Source organism: Lytechinus pictus, chromosome 18, assembly GCF_037042905.1.
Source record: "Lytechinus pictus isolate F3 Inbred chromosome 18, Lp3.0, whole genome shotgun sequence".
NCBI lineage: Eukaryota > Metazoa > Echinodermata > Echinoidea > Temnopleuroida > Toxopneustidae > Lytechinus > Lytechinus pictus.
The window spans coordinates 19920365-19933875 of NC_087262.1; the positions used below are offsets into that span (position 1 = coordinate 19920365).

Below are 13511 nucleotides of genomic sequence, written 5' to 3' on the forward strand. Positions count from 1 at the left end.
ATAAAAGATAGAAAGAAAAGAATGAAAAAAAGAAAGACAGCTATAGTAACAGAAAAAATGAACAAAAGAAGGAAGGAAATTTAAAGAAATAAAGAGAGATTCAAAAGAAGGAAAGAATGAAAAGAAAAGAAGGAAAGATAGGCAGAAAGAAAGAAAATAGAGAGGAAGAAAGCTCCAACTATCCAGTCATAAATATAGAAGAAAATTTATAAATTTCCTTGGCTAAAAAAAAATAGTTACGAAAGAAACTACGTTTATCAACATACACACAAATGCATATGTGGGACTGTCAAACAATGTATTTCAGTGTGTGCAATACAGACGATCATTCGAAACCCGATCTTTTTGAAGCATAACAGAAATGAAAATTTCTCCTTTTACTGCTTAGAAATGACAGAGCTACCCCAATTTTTAGGAAATATGGACATTACAAGAATTTTTATTGGAAAGAAATGTGAATTTTGACAGTTCTGTGGGAGATTTCTTCCAGAGAAAACTTCGTTTGTGCAGCACCGTACTCCGTAGATACATGTACTTAACTACAAGCATAGGTTGCGTGGACTAGGCGCGAGCTAGCTACATGTAGGTATGCTAGACTGCCATTGATTCTGTGTGTGTGTGTACGTCTCTGAGCTGTGTGTTAATTGCAGAAAATGGCGCAAATTTTGCAATTCGAGTCCACGTACGTGCAGTCGCCGCTGGCTAACGTCAGCTTAATGGACGACGCCATATTGCCAGATTCAGGCAGATTTGGCCCGCGCCCTCACCGGCTAACGCTCGGCTAAAACTCGAACGCCATTCACCCATACACTAATTCCCCTTGATTACCGTTGTTAAAAACCTCTGTCAAATCTTTTCCAGCATTTTTATGAATTAGCGATTGATGTTTTTCCGTTTATCAAATATCCTTCATTATACACATATTTTTTTCATATTTATAACATTTTTATTTTAATCACAATTTTAGTCCAAACGCGGGTCAGTTTTTGTTAACCCACGTTGTTTGTGCATGCCCACGTATAGCCTTACGCGTATTGAAAGGAATGATGTTGTGTCGAAAAACAGAATTGTTATTGTTTGTTCCTTGTTTGTTGGGGATGAAACTATGATGGCGACCAGTCACGTTTGACTGTACCGCCAAATAGTTAAGATTAATTAATTAAGGTCAAGGTGAGATAAGAGAAATGAGCAAGGGGCATTGTGGTGGGGGGGGGGAGGGAGAGAGAGAGGGGGGGTTACGAGGGCCGAGTGGGGATACAGTTTCATCATGCAGTACAGGGCGTCGATGAACACTTATTTTTTTCTCCAAAATATGGAAAGTGACAGAATAATCAGAAAAAGGTTGATTGGTTCTGATTTTGAAAAAAAAAACAGAATTTATCAAGATTGCTGTTATTCTTCATGGTTGTAGAATTTAATTTAGTTTCTCTGATAAGTATAATTCTTTCAAACAACTCAAATTTTGATTAATCGTATTTCATTTATTTCACTCTTTTCTTTCGCCTCGTTTTTTTTCCCCAAAAAATCAGGGAGCTGAAAAATATGAGAGCTAGAACCTAAAGATATGGGGTAGCTATGACGTTGGAGGGGGCGCAGCCTCATGCACTTGCAGATCCAAATCAATTTTCATAGGGGACACTTAGAATAGCCCCTATTTCTTTAATATTATTTTTACAAGCAAAAAGAAGTCAATGAAGACATCAGGCCACCGACAGCTGCCTCGTCAAAGGGGGGCGGTCGATTATTTTGAGTATTTTTTTTTCATTTTGTCCTCAATAGGGGGGGGGGGGGGTTCAATTAATTCTATATACACTTCTATTGTCTTTATATTTGGGGGGGGGAGGGTCTGCTACTGAGCATGTTTTTAAAAGGGCTTAATTAATAAGGGGCTTAATACAACATAAATTGTACGATTTAACACAATAAAATGTATCATCGAGGTTAATACTAAATTAATACATAATTAATAATTGTTTTAATTGAAAATGAAAATAATAAAGGCACCCATAGATCTATTCTTAACATCTCATAAATACAGGCCTAAACCTGTATTGGAAGTTGAACAGTCATAAAGTATAAATGTCTAGCACTCTAGCTATAGCTGATGCTTTAATTGATCCCGCAACCAAATAATGTTATCATAAACTAGTAGATGTTATATCAGTCATGTCAGTGGCGTAACAAGTGAAAATAATTGAGGGTTCTACGATATGGCGTATCAGGCAAAATTTATAAAATATATAGTTGCAAGCAAGCGACATAAGCATAATTTTGACTTTTGGTTACAAAAATCCAATTGAACAATTTCGCAAGATTCTCTTACCTTTTCCTTTTTTTTTCTTGTTCGTGAATTGGGGGCATGCAAGACCCACCCCCCCCCCCCATACAGCACCACTCTTTGTTGTCACTGTCTAAAATTTGATTTAAACTTTGAGAATTTGAATTTCTTATCTAAGTAATCCAAAGGGATAAAACAAAAATATTTGCAGATTACTTATTTCAAAGTATTTTTATACCTATAACTCCCCAACTCTGCTCTAGCTGCACTGCACGTTGCCTAACGGCCTTCCACCAAAGGGCCAGGCCGACTCGCCCCGTGAGCAAGTGACCGCGTTCGCGTAAGTTCACCCGAAGCCATGACTAAATTCTGACCATAAACATCACCTAACTAATCACTCTCTGACAATATTTCAAAGTATCTTTTATTACAGTCGATCCTTTGGGCCATTAAACGATAATATTTCCAATGTTATCATGACAAACAATTTTAATGAGATAGTGGCATTGTAGAAAAAACAAATTTATAAGCACGAAATGGCACCAGATAAATCATCAAACATACAGCGCAGCGTTCGGGACTGGTGAGTGGTACGGCTCGCTTGGAGTTTTCGCCCCGACGAATTCGGCGAAAACGCTACCATTGCGCCGTGCGAATGTTCAATCTGCGACTCTCAATCAGAGACTTGAATGTCTCTTTTTGCATTATCGAAAATGTATCATAGACTTTGTTTGATTTGTTTACAAGTAAGTTGCATATCCGTCATGATAATTAGGAAAATCCATGATGTCTTCTTCTAATTCTGTAAAAATTACCTCTTCAAAATGCCTGTGTCAGAAAATTGCCGGAAATCGTAAAAACTTGCCTAAAATGTCTCTTTTTGAAAGTTCATCCATGGTCTGGAAAAAAATGTTATAATTTATGTAGACGTATACCGTAAACAAATACATCCTCGATCACTGAAATGAAGTGTTTGCTAAGCTTTTATATCTCAGACCGCGTTACCATGGCAACTTGGGAAAACCTTTATTTTTTAGTAATTAAATTCTGGTTTTAAGGGTCATTTTAGAGACATAAAACTAACCATATTTTGAAGTATTGGGTTTAAATTTCACATAAAACTGAATTATCTATGTTTATACTTTCGTATATGAATATTCATATTTCTTATAGAATCTTAGTTTTTGATTGGTCAATGTTTCAGTCATGGGTAATAACTGAGCGTTAAAAAATCTGAAAATGCGCATTTTATCGGCAACCAACAAGCAAGATGGCGGAACACATTAAGTTGGCGCTATGCACGTACGTGAGTCATGACTTATAAACTTTTTTGAAAGAAGAAATTAATGATATTGCTTTTTTTGTCTCTTTTTCTTTTCTACATTTTGATGGTGAAATATGGGGAATCTTTCTAAAATATAATTTCCATAGGAGAATTTTGCTTGCCTGATTCGGGCAATCAGTTTTTGTCTTTGCTTCAAAACACTTGCCCGACTCTAACTTTTACTTGCCCCGGGCAATCGGGCAAGCGCTTATGTCGCACCCTGCATGAGAAAGTGTAGCGATTATTTGTGATGATAGAACTTGTGTACTTTGCCGAATTGCCGATCACTTTTGCCTGGAGCTTCATAACACATTGTCAATAATTACTTTTGGTACGTGTGAAACAGTGTAGTGTCCCTTGATTTTTTTCTTTCCATTTTTCCCCTGTTCCATTCCATTGCGACCCTTTGATGTGTAACCGGTTCAAGAATTTTCAAAGTGATATGTTATAACATGTGATGATTACATTACTTTTGTAGCCTTCTCTGTGGATATTTTTAAACATTAGAAGCTAGATTGGACAACCACAGCAAGCAATCTCTACCATTATATATTTAGCAATCAATCTTTTTTGTTTTGTATTTCCAAATCTCTGTATTTCACCCTCATCCCCCCCTCTTTCTCTCTGTATATATCTATCTTTCTCTCTTTCTTGTTCTCTTTCTCCTTCTATCACCCTCTCTCTTCCTACCCCCTCCCTCCCTGTATATATCTATATCTTTCTTCTCTTTCACTTCTTCTCTCTCTCTCTCTTATCAGGTTGTATTACTTGATGAATGTAGCCAGATGACTGAACCATCCTCCCTGCTTCCTATGGCTCGGTTTGGATGTGAGAAGCTAGTTCTTGTTGGAGACCCACATCAGCTAGACCCTACCATCCAAGGATCGGAGTCAGCTCACAAATCAGGATTAGAACAGACTCTCTTTGATCGACTGTCTCTCATGGTAATTTGGATATTTATGATTTTGTTTTCAAATGATGATAATAGAAATATTTAACTTTTACAAACTATGCTAGCATAGAAACATAATGCCTTAGTGTCACCACCGCAAATGGCCATTGAATACAAAGTCCCTTTCCCCATGTGTGGTGTTACGGTGGAAGATAGTACAACTATTTCTGAAAAAGGTGTTAGGAAAAATTTTGTACACATGAAAATTCAACACTGCAGTGATGATAGGTTAAATTGATGAAAACAATGACTTATTGTTTCCCCTCAGCAGACATCAATGGCAACAATAACATATAGCGATATAGGTATCATCGGGCAGCTAATTGACTTTTGGTAGAAGATATCGATGTCGATGGATTTAGAAAGAATTTTAGACTTGATTTTGAGGAGTTTGAAGTGCTCTGTGACTTTCTACAGAATGGTCTCTCGTAATACAAACTAAAAGCAGATATTCATTTCTGTTGAGAGTAAGGCGACTTCATTGTTGAGACTTTTAGCAAGTTGGAGTTTTGAGAATGTGGTAGGAGATGTTGGAAGGTTGAGCCAGCCATTGGAGAGCAGAGCAACTGCTGGTTTTCAGATGCTTTTAACTGATGAACATCAGACCTTATTAAGTCCGGAGAAAACATTGCTTCATTAAAATTTGGATTTGTACCAGCTTGTGGTATGCCTGATACCATAGGGTGTATAGATTGCACCCATGTGCCGATCCAAGGCATGACGAATAACGAAGATGTGTTTGTCAATCATAAAGGAAGACAGCTAATGTCCAGGCTATTGCTTGGGCTAACTTGTTTCCTTCAGATCTGAAATGGACAGCAATTGTATAAATCTACAATTTTGGATTCTTATACAAGCCTTAGCCTTTAACTAATACAACATTGATATCTTTACTGATGTTGAACAATAGACTAAATGCTAACAGGTTTCCCTTGAAATTCCATTTAAGATGTATCTGTCATTTTATGATATTATCAAAGAATTAATGGTGCAGTATACACAAACATCAGTCACACAGTCATGCATTATAGAAAAATATAAATGGCCAACCAAATGGTACCACATTGGTTATATAGGGGGACCATACGGTTATAACAAAAATAAAAAGAAGAACAAGTTCATTCCAGTTGAAGTCTATTTTCAACTCTCCAAAAATGTTGATATATCAGCGTTCTGTCGAATGTCAGAAGTAAACCTTTACAAATATAAGAAATGTCTTTTTCTGAAGGCTAGGCAAGCCACAGATCCGAAACCAACTAGAAGGCGCACATCCTTACTTAACGAAAAACAAAAATTATAACTGACCGGGCTCTGCGAGAAGAAGCCCTCACTCGCCTTCGAGACGCTAGCCCATTCTCATACAGCGTCAAGTATCTAAAATACTATCCAATCATGCCAGTGTCGTGTACTCAGCAGAAAGGTATGCAACTAAGTTCCTAAGGGAGCTGCTTCTACAGAAACAATAGAATTTTCGTGTCTTGAAACCCGTCGCTAATCCAGCAAGGGTTTCAAGTGCATATTTCTCTGACTGGACATTGATGGTTGTTGGTGAACCTGATGTAGTAGGCCTGTCAGTGTCCACCCTACCAATGATTCCTTCAAGGGACACCTGTCCTATGAAGTCCATTAAAGGAGAATGAAACCCTTGAAACCAGCTGAATCCATATCAAAGAGAAAAATCAAAGAAAAATATTGTTGAAAGTTTGAGGAAGATTGAATGAATAATAAGAAAGTTATGAGCATTTGAATATTGAGATCACTAATGCCATGTAGATCCTCCAATTGGCAATGCGACCAAGATCTGTGATGTCACACACGTACAACTCCCTCATTACTTTAGTACTTATTTCACTTATATTCTCACTTTTATATAGAGTCTATCACAAGGTAAGGTGTTCTCTTTATGAGATGACAAGTACAGAGGTTTCACAACATTATATCATTGATGAATCGTTTGTCATATGATTAGAATGAGCAAAAAGAGATGTTTTGGGGTATATTTTCAGTGTCCAAAAGGGGAGAGTTGTTCATCTGTGACATCATAGATCTTGGTCGCATTGCCAATGGGAGGATCTCCATAGCATTAGTGATCTCGACATTCAAATGCTCATAACTCTTCTATTGCTAGTCCTATTTTACTCATACTTTTGTTGATCTTATTCTTTGATTTTTCTGCTTTCACAAAAGTTAACTTGCTCCAAGAGTTTCATTCTCCTTTAACTTGTTTTCCCATGGGAGGAGTTCCGATGGTGGTGGTCCTCCTCCTGTTGCATTAGCTTCTCTCTTCTGCCTTGAATGCTCCTCCACTTTTCATTTTAATTGCTTCATTTTTTTCACACTCATCATCCACAGATCTCTTAAATCTAGACACAAAGCTCACTGCTACAGCAATATTTTTCCGTCTGTATCATAGAAAGAGTCAAATTGACTCCAAGTGATTCTTCACTCTTCCACATCTTCCTATTTCTCTGACTGGACATTGATGGTTGTTGGTGAACCTGATGGAGTAGGCCTGTCAGTGTCCACCCTACCGATGATTTCATCGAGGGACACCTGTCCTATGAAGTCCATTAACTTGTTTTCCCATGGGATGAGTTCCGATGGTGGTTCTCCTGTAGCATTAGCTTCTCTCTTCTGCCTTGAATGCTCCTCCACTTTTCATTTTAATTGCTTCATTTTTTTCACACTCATCATCCACAGATCTCTTAAATCTAGGCACATAGCTCACTGCTTTAGCAACATTTTCCATCTGTATCATAGAATGAGTCAAATTGACTCCAGTTTGATACTTCTCTCTTCCGTCTCCTCCTGTTGTGTAAGCTTCTCTTTTTTGCTTTGAATGTTTTTTTTTATTTTGCATTTAATTGCTTTAGTTTTCCATGCACGATGTCAACAGATCTCCTTATTTCTGAAGTATAGCTCACTGCTTCAGCAATGTTTTGCCATGCATTCTTCATCAGAGAATGATTCGAAGTGACTCCAAGTTGATTCTTCTGTCTTCCGCATGCATTCCTCTAATTGTGTTGTCTTCTCTCTTTCGCCTTGAAACCTCCTACTTTACTTTGCATTTTAACTGCTTCAGTTTCTTACATACATCGTCCACAGATCTCCTAATTCCTGAAGCAAAGCTCACTGCTTCAGCAATGTTTTGCCATGCATTCTTCATCAGAGAATGATTCGAAGTGACTCCAAGTTGATTCTTCTCTCTTCCGCATCCTGTTGCGTTGGCTTCTCTTTTCCGTCTAGCTTGAGTTTTTCCTGCACATCGTCCACTGATCTCTTATTCCAGATGCATAGCTCACGGTGTCATTCTGCCATGCATTCAGCTTCATATAATCAGTCAAAGTGGCTCCAAGTTGATTCTTAATGATGGCTTTCCTTTCCATTGCCTCATTCACCAGCACATCTCTCTCATGATTAGTGAAGTTTTACCTTGGTTTGCATGGTTTGGGTTTCGACATTTGGCAGTCTTTTAGCACACTTATGTCTACGTCTTTACAAAGCCAGTTTGCAGGTTGACGATACTGTGTAAAAAAAAGTTTTTAAAATATATAACATGTACAGAGGTTAAAAAAATGATGATTAAAAAATCATGAAATTATCAGTATGCCAACATTTTAGCTCATACAACAGAGGAATAATTTGGTAGACTTGACAACCAGTGAGCTACCTATCATATACCACATGACCAAGGATTCACATGTTTCTATATCGTAATTAAGTGGATTCATACATTACTTATTACTTGTAAAAAATGTTCAACCATCCTCCTGGAATTTGGTGATTCCTATACAAATCCTATAAGAATTACATGATTCGGTAGTCAACAGGTTAATTTTCAGATAATTTCCACACATGTATATAATTACTCGAGAGTAAACAATGCATACCCAATCTCCTTGTGGAATCAGGTGATCCCTATGCAGATCATATGGGAATCACATGATTCAGTAGCCAAGGGGTTAATTTTTGTCTACATTCCATACAGGGTTATGATCCTATTATGCTGAGGACACAGTATCGCTGTCATCCCTGTATCAGCAGCATTGCTAACACACTCTTCTACGATGGACAGCTATTGGATGGAGTCATCGAAGAAGACAGACCTCCTTTACTGGTAAGAACTTAATTTTGTCTTGAGTGATGTGATAAACAAAGAAACTTGGGTAAAAGAGCATAGAAAATAGATAATGGAGCAACAGTGGAAAATGTCAATTAAAAATATATATGTTGAAAGATAAATGTAAATATTGAGTAGGAAAAGATAAAGAAAAAATAAATTGGAAAATGAAGAAGAAAGAGAAGGTAACAAAAGAAGTTGTAAGGAAAAGTAAGAGGAAATAGAAAGTGAGGAGGAGCTGAGGAAGGTAGAAAAAAGAGGAGAAGGAAAATAGGGAAGAAGAAAAAGAGGAAGGAGAAGCCGAAGCTAGAGGAGGTGGTGCTGTGGTGGAGTAGAGAAGGTATGTAGGAGAAATATATGATTCTTCAATTGAGGATAAACTATCTCATGTCCATATTCATGATTTGTTATTAATGACTGTCCATTATTTTTTCAGCCCAACCTCCCAACTCTCTGTTTCTTCAACATCTCCCACGGCCGTGAGATGAGCTCAAGGGATGGTAGTTACTTCAATGACCCTGAGGCAAGCTTTGTGGTATTCCTCATCAGTAGCATGATGGAGATGGGGATTTCCCCATCTGATGTAGGGGTCATCACACTTTACAAGGCTCAAGTCAGCAGAATCAGAATGCTCCTCCAGACATTAAGGTAAAAGGGAATTTACATCCCGGCAAAAAACAAATGAATGAATGGATGCATGAATGAATGAATAGATGGATGAATGGACGGATGGATGAATAAATACATAAATGAGTGAGTAAATGAATGAATGAATGAAGGAACGAATAAGTAAATAAATGTATAAATAAATGAATGAATAAATAAATGGAAATAAGACAATTTTTAAAAAGCAAGATAAAGATAATAGTAATGGTAATGATGATAACATATAAAGAAATGAAAAAGAAAAAAAATATTTGATTTACTATCCAAGGTTACACATGTCCATTTCATTACCTATTCTACATGTACCTAATGGTATTTTTGTAAAGTGGGGAGAAACTTGTTCAAATTGAAAACTCCTCATTGGTAATTGGAGTAATGTTTCACCAATATTACTCTCAGTCATTTCAAATAACAAAGTAGTTCTCAGTCAATTAGATAGACGTCTTTGACTTATGATAGTTGTCAGTGAAAGAAACATCCACTATAGGAAATTCTCCCCAGGTGATAATTTGTGTTGCTGTTAGAAATATTTGCTCAAGGGTATGGTTTCGAAGAGGATTGACATAACCTTGAAGGATGGGTGTGAGTTGTACAAGATTAGGATTAATTAGGGTAGACTAGGGGTACATCCAGGGAGGTGGATTAACTGATAGCTTTACAGTGGATTCCTTCAAGATGAGAGAGATATCAATAGCATTTATAGATTTATCACAGTAAATTAATTGATTAGGGGGTCCGATATCGAAAGGGTAATTTATTGTAAACTGTTTAATAAACACCCATACAGGTGTTAATTTCATAAGGCTCTGCCCCTCTGGGTAACATTTTATACCATTTCCATACACCTGTACTTTTGATTAGCCTGAGCTTCCAGACACGCCAAATGACAGATCCATTGTGAAAATTGCAAGTGTGGTATTTGTAATTAATCTCTACATGGATGTAGGGATAGTGATTTTTCTTTTTTTATGTTTTTTTTTCTTTTAAAACCTGTTCCATTTCAAACTTGATCTAAAATCCAAATTCTGTTTTGTCATATAAAATGTACACAGCAAAAACTTTGCATAGGTATTTCAATGAATTTTCACATAAAAGTAAAAGCCAAATTGATTTTTTTCTGATTTGATTTACAGGTAAATGGGAAATCACTGTCTCTATGTATGCAACTCAGTGTGTTCGTTTTTTAATTTCATATTTAACAATAATAATTAAGTGGAAAATTTTCTAAGAACATTAAACTACTCGTGTTTGGGAGGTGGGGGAGGTATTGGTATTTATCTATTGAGCGCAGTTTAGTTTTGTCTATTAAGTCTGTTCAGGTAAAAATTGAAGCACTTGAGAAGAAGTCTCCTATCATGTTCTGTATTTTGTTCTGTTTTGTTCTGTAAAAAGATCATAATCTGTACCAATTTGTTTTGCTTGATTAATTTTTGACAGCACTCAGAAAAGCAGTGAACTGAAAGCTATCCAGATATCCACAGTAGATGCTTTTCAAGGTGGAGAAAAGTCCATCATCATCCTGTCTTGTGTACGGACTCAGAGAGTAGGATTCATTGACTCGGACAAGTAAGTATTTGAAGATAAGATTCATCAGTTTGCTATTTCCACTCAATAGAGATAGAGAGATCAGAGCTGGGTCCCGTCTTACAAAGAGTTGCGATTGATCCGATCAACCACAACTATGGAAAGCCAGCAACGTCAACATGGGAAATGCATATTTGTTCAAATTATTTTCTAGATTTATTAGTTTGCTATTACCACTCAAAGGAGATGGAGAGATCAGAGCTGGGTCCCGTCTTACAAAGAGTTGCGATTGATCCGATCAACCACAACTATGGAAAGCCAGCAACGTCAACATGAGAAATGCATATTTGTTCAAATTATTTTCTAGATTTATTAGTTTGCTATTACCACTCAAAAGAGATAGAGAGATCAGATATACATTATATCTAGAAATTTTTTAAAAACAAATATGCATTTCCCGTCTTACAAAGAGTTGCGATTGATCCGATCAACCACAACTATGGAAAGCCAGCAACGTCAGCATGGGAAATGCATATTTGTTTTTAAAAAATTTCTAGATATAATGTATAATCATACATTCATCGTTTTCTTGAAAATTAAGTGGACTTCTCTTTGCTTACAAAGGACATTGTGCAAATTTCCTGTACAAAAAAGGAAATTTGCACAAAAAATTATGACATGAATGGATTTCCATATCACTGAGGTTACTTGTATCAATCATAACTCTTTGTAAGATGGGGTCCTGGAGCCTTGAAAACATAGAGGGGAAAGCCATGATGATCATTTGTGATATTTCATGATCAAAAATTTCAAAGGGCGATTCCATGCTAGAAAAATCAGCCATTTTCACAATACTTTTCAACCTGCTGTCTAAACAAACGAGGAACTTCAATTTGTTTTGAGGTAATAATAAAGTACTACTGGGTAGTCATGGAAAAAAATGACAACCAACAAAAATCTGTTGTCCATGGGTGAATTAGGGTGAAAATGTTGCGTGTCGTACAGGACATTTCTTAGTCCTGTACGACACGCAACATTTTCACCTTTAATTCACCCATAATTAAACATTTTTTTGTTGGTTATCAGTTTTTCACATGACTACCCCCTATAACTTTATCATCACTGACCAAAAAGAAAATTTCATTGCTCAAGCATTCAGCTAAGAGACTAGAAATTGTTGTCGAAATGTCCTGTATGACGTGTATGGAATCACCTCAAATATGCATTATTTGTATAGCATCAAGATATATTTCATCATTCTAAACATTATTCACCCAAGGTGTCTCATCTCAATTACTGTCAGATAATGCATCTGTCTTCACTTTATGTCTGTATTTAATTTCCATGATTTGCTTTGTGTTACAGGCGTACTAATGTTGCGCTGACCCGATCTAAGAATCATCTGTTAATTGTTGGTGGAATGAAGATGCTGTCAGATAACCACCTTTGGGGAGAAATCATCCACAAATGTCAAGGTACAGTAGTTGGCCAATGATATTACCAATCATTACCTGAATATTTTCACAAAAAAGTCATGAAATTTTGGAGACCTTTTGAACAGATAATGAATTCAGTCAGTAACTTCATTCTATTTCCCTAAACTTTACCACCCCCAAAATTGAAGACTGATACATGATACAATTATTTCTGATTATAAGAGTAAAGATGGACCAAAGTTATCTGCTAATGCAAGAAAGTCAATATGATGAAATAAGGAATGTAGAAAATATATATTGTATTGTTTGTTGTATAAATGTGATTTGATAACATTACTGGCATTCAATAAAGGTTCCATGCTTTCCTTATTCGCAGGTCTGTGATCATTTTGCGAGCTCTAATATCATGTAATCTTTATTGCCATTGACCTTGTATTTACAGAGCACCCGGGAGGAATTCAAGATTCCAAGGGCTTCCAGAAGAAGTGGGAGGAGAGACTGAAGGAACTGAAACAAGATGTCGACCCGGAACCGGAGAAGAGGCCTAGGAGAACGAGAGGGAAAAGAAGAAAGCTAGAAAGGAACGAGAGAGAACACTCGCCAGCCATGTCACTGGATAGTGATGACAATGGTAAATTGATTTTCCCTTCAATGTAGTCTGTTTACTGAATGATTAATAGATAGAATAGAAATATAGACTAAAGGATATAGATAGATAGATAGATAGACAGACAGTCAGACAGATCAAGTTTTGATTGATCTTTTGAGTGACAGTGTTTGCTTAACTTACGGGATAGGAAGCTGGAATTATTAGAAAAGGCACAACTTGAAAATAATTCCCTCTAACAGTAAGAAGGTATGTTTTTATTACCCTTCTGACAATATAGATATCTCGCTCAATAGACCAGTTCGTAGTTACTCATGGACAATTTTCGGTCAAATGACCTTTCATTTCTTTCATTATGATAGGCAGATTTCAAAGCAAAATATTACGTAAGCTTGCCTTACATAGCAGGATGAAGAAATTGAATAGATCAGGTGACTAGAATAGCACACCAATGAACACTTTATGAAGGTATTTGTTGCATTCCTACCTGAATGCATATCATAGCATGTTGCACAATGTACTTGGCAAACTGTGAAAACCAGTCGTTCGTGGACGCGTTGTTGTTTTTTGTGGATGTAAATGAAAACCACAATTCAAAAGAATA

The 13511-nt window shown here is 36.6% G+C and overlaps 1 protein-coding gene across 3 annotated transcripts in view; it reads left to right on the forward strand.

Annotated features, from left to right (window-relative positions):
• The window catches only part of LOC129281362 (5'-3' DNA helicase ZGRF1-like), a 40201-nt gene that overhangs the window by 25185 nt on the left and 1505 nt on the right, over positions 1-13511 (forward strand). For all 3 annotated transcript variants that reach the window (XM_064113545.1, XM_064113543.1, XM_064113544.1), the window contains 6 exons: positions 4361-4546; positions 8543-8671; positions 9111-9322; positions 10778-10906; positions 12230-12339; positions 12743-12931. In XM_064113545.1, the coding sequence (XP_063969615.1) occupies positions 4361-4546; positions 8543-8671; positions 9111-9322; positions 10778-10906; positions 12230-12339; positions 12743-12931 (955 nt within the window). The remainder of the gene's footprint in view (positions 1-4360; positions 4547-8542; positions 8672-9110; positions 9323-10777; positions 10907-12229; positions 12340-12742; positions 12932-13511) is intronic.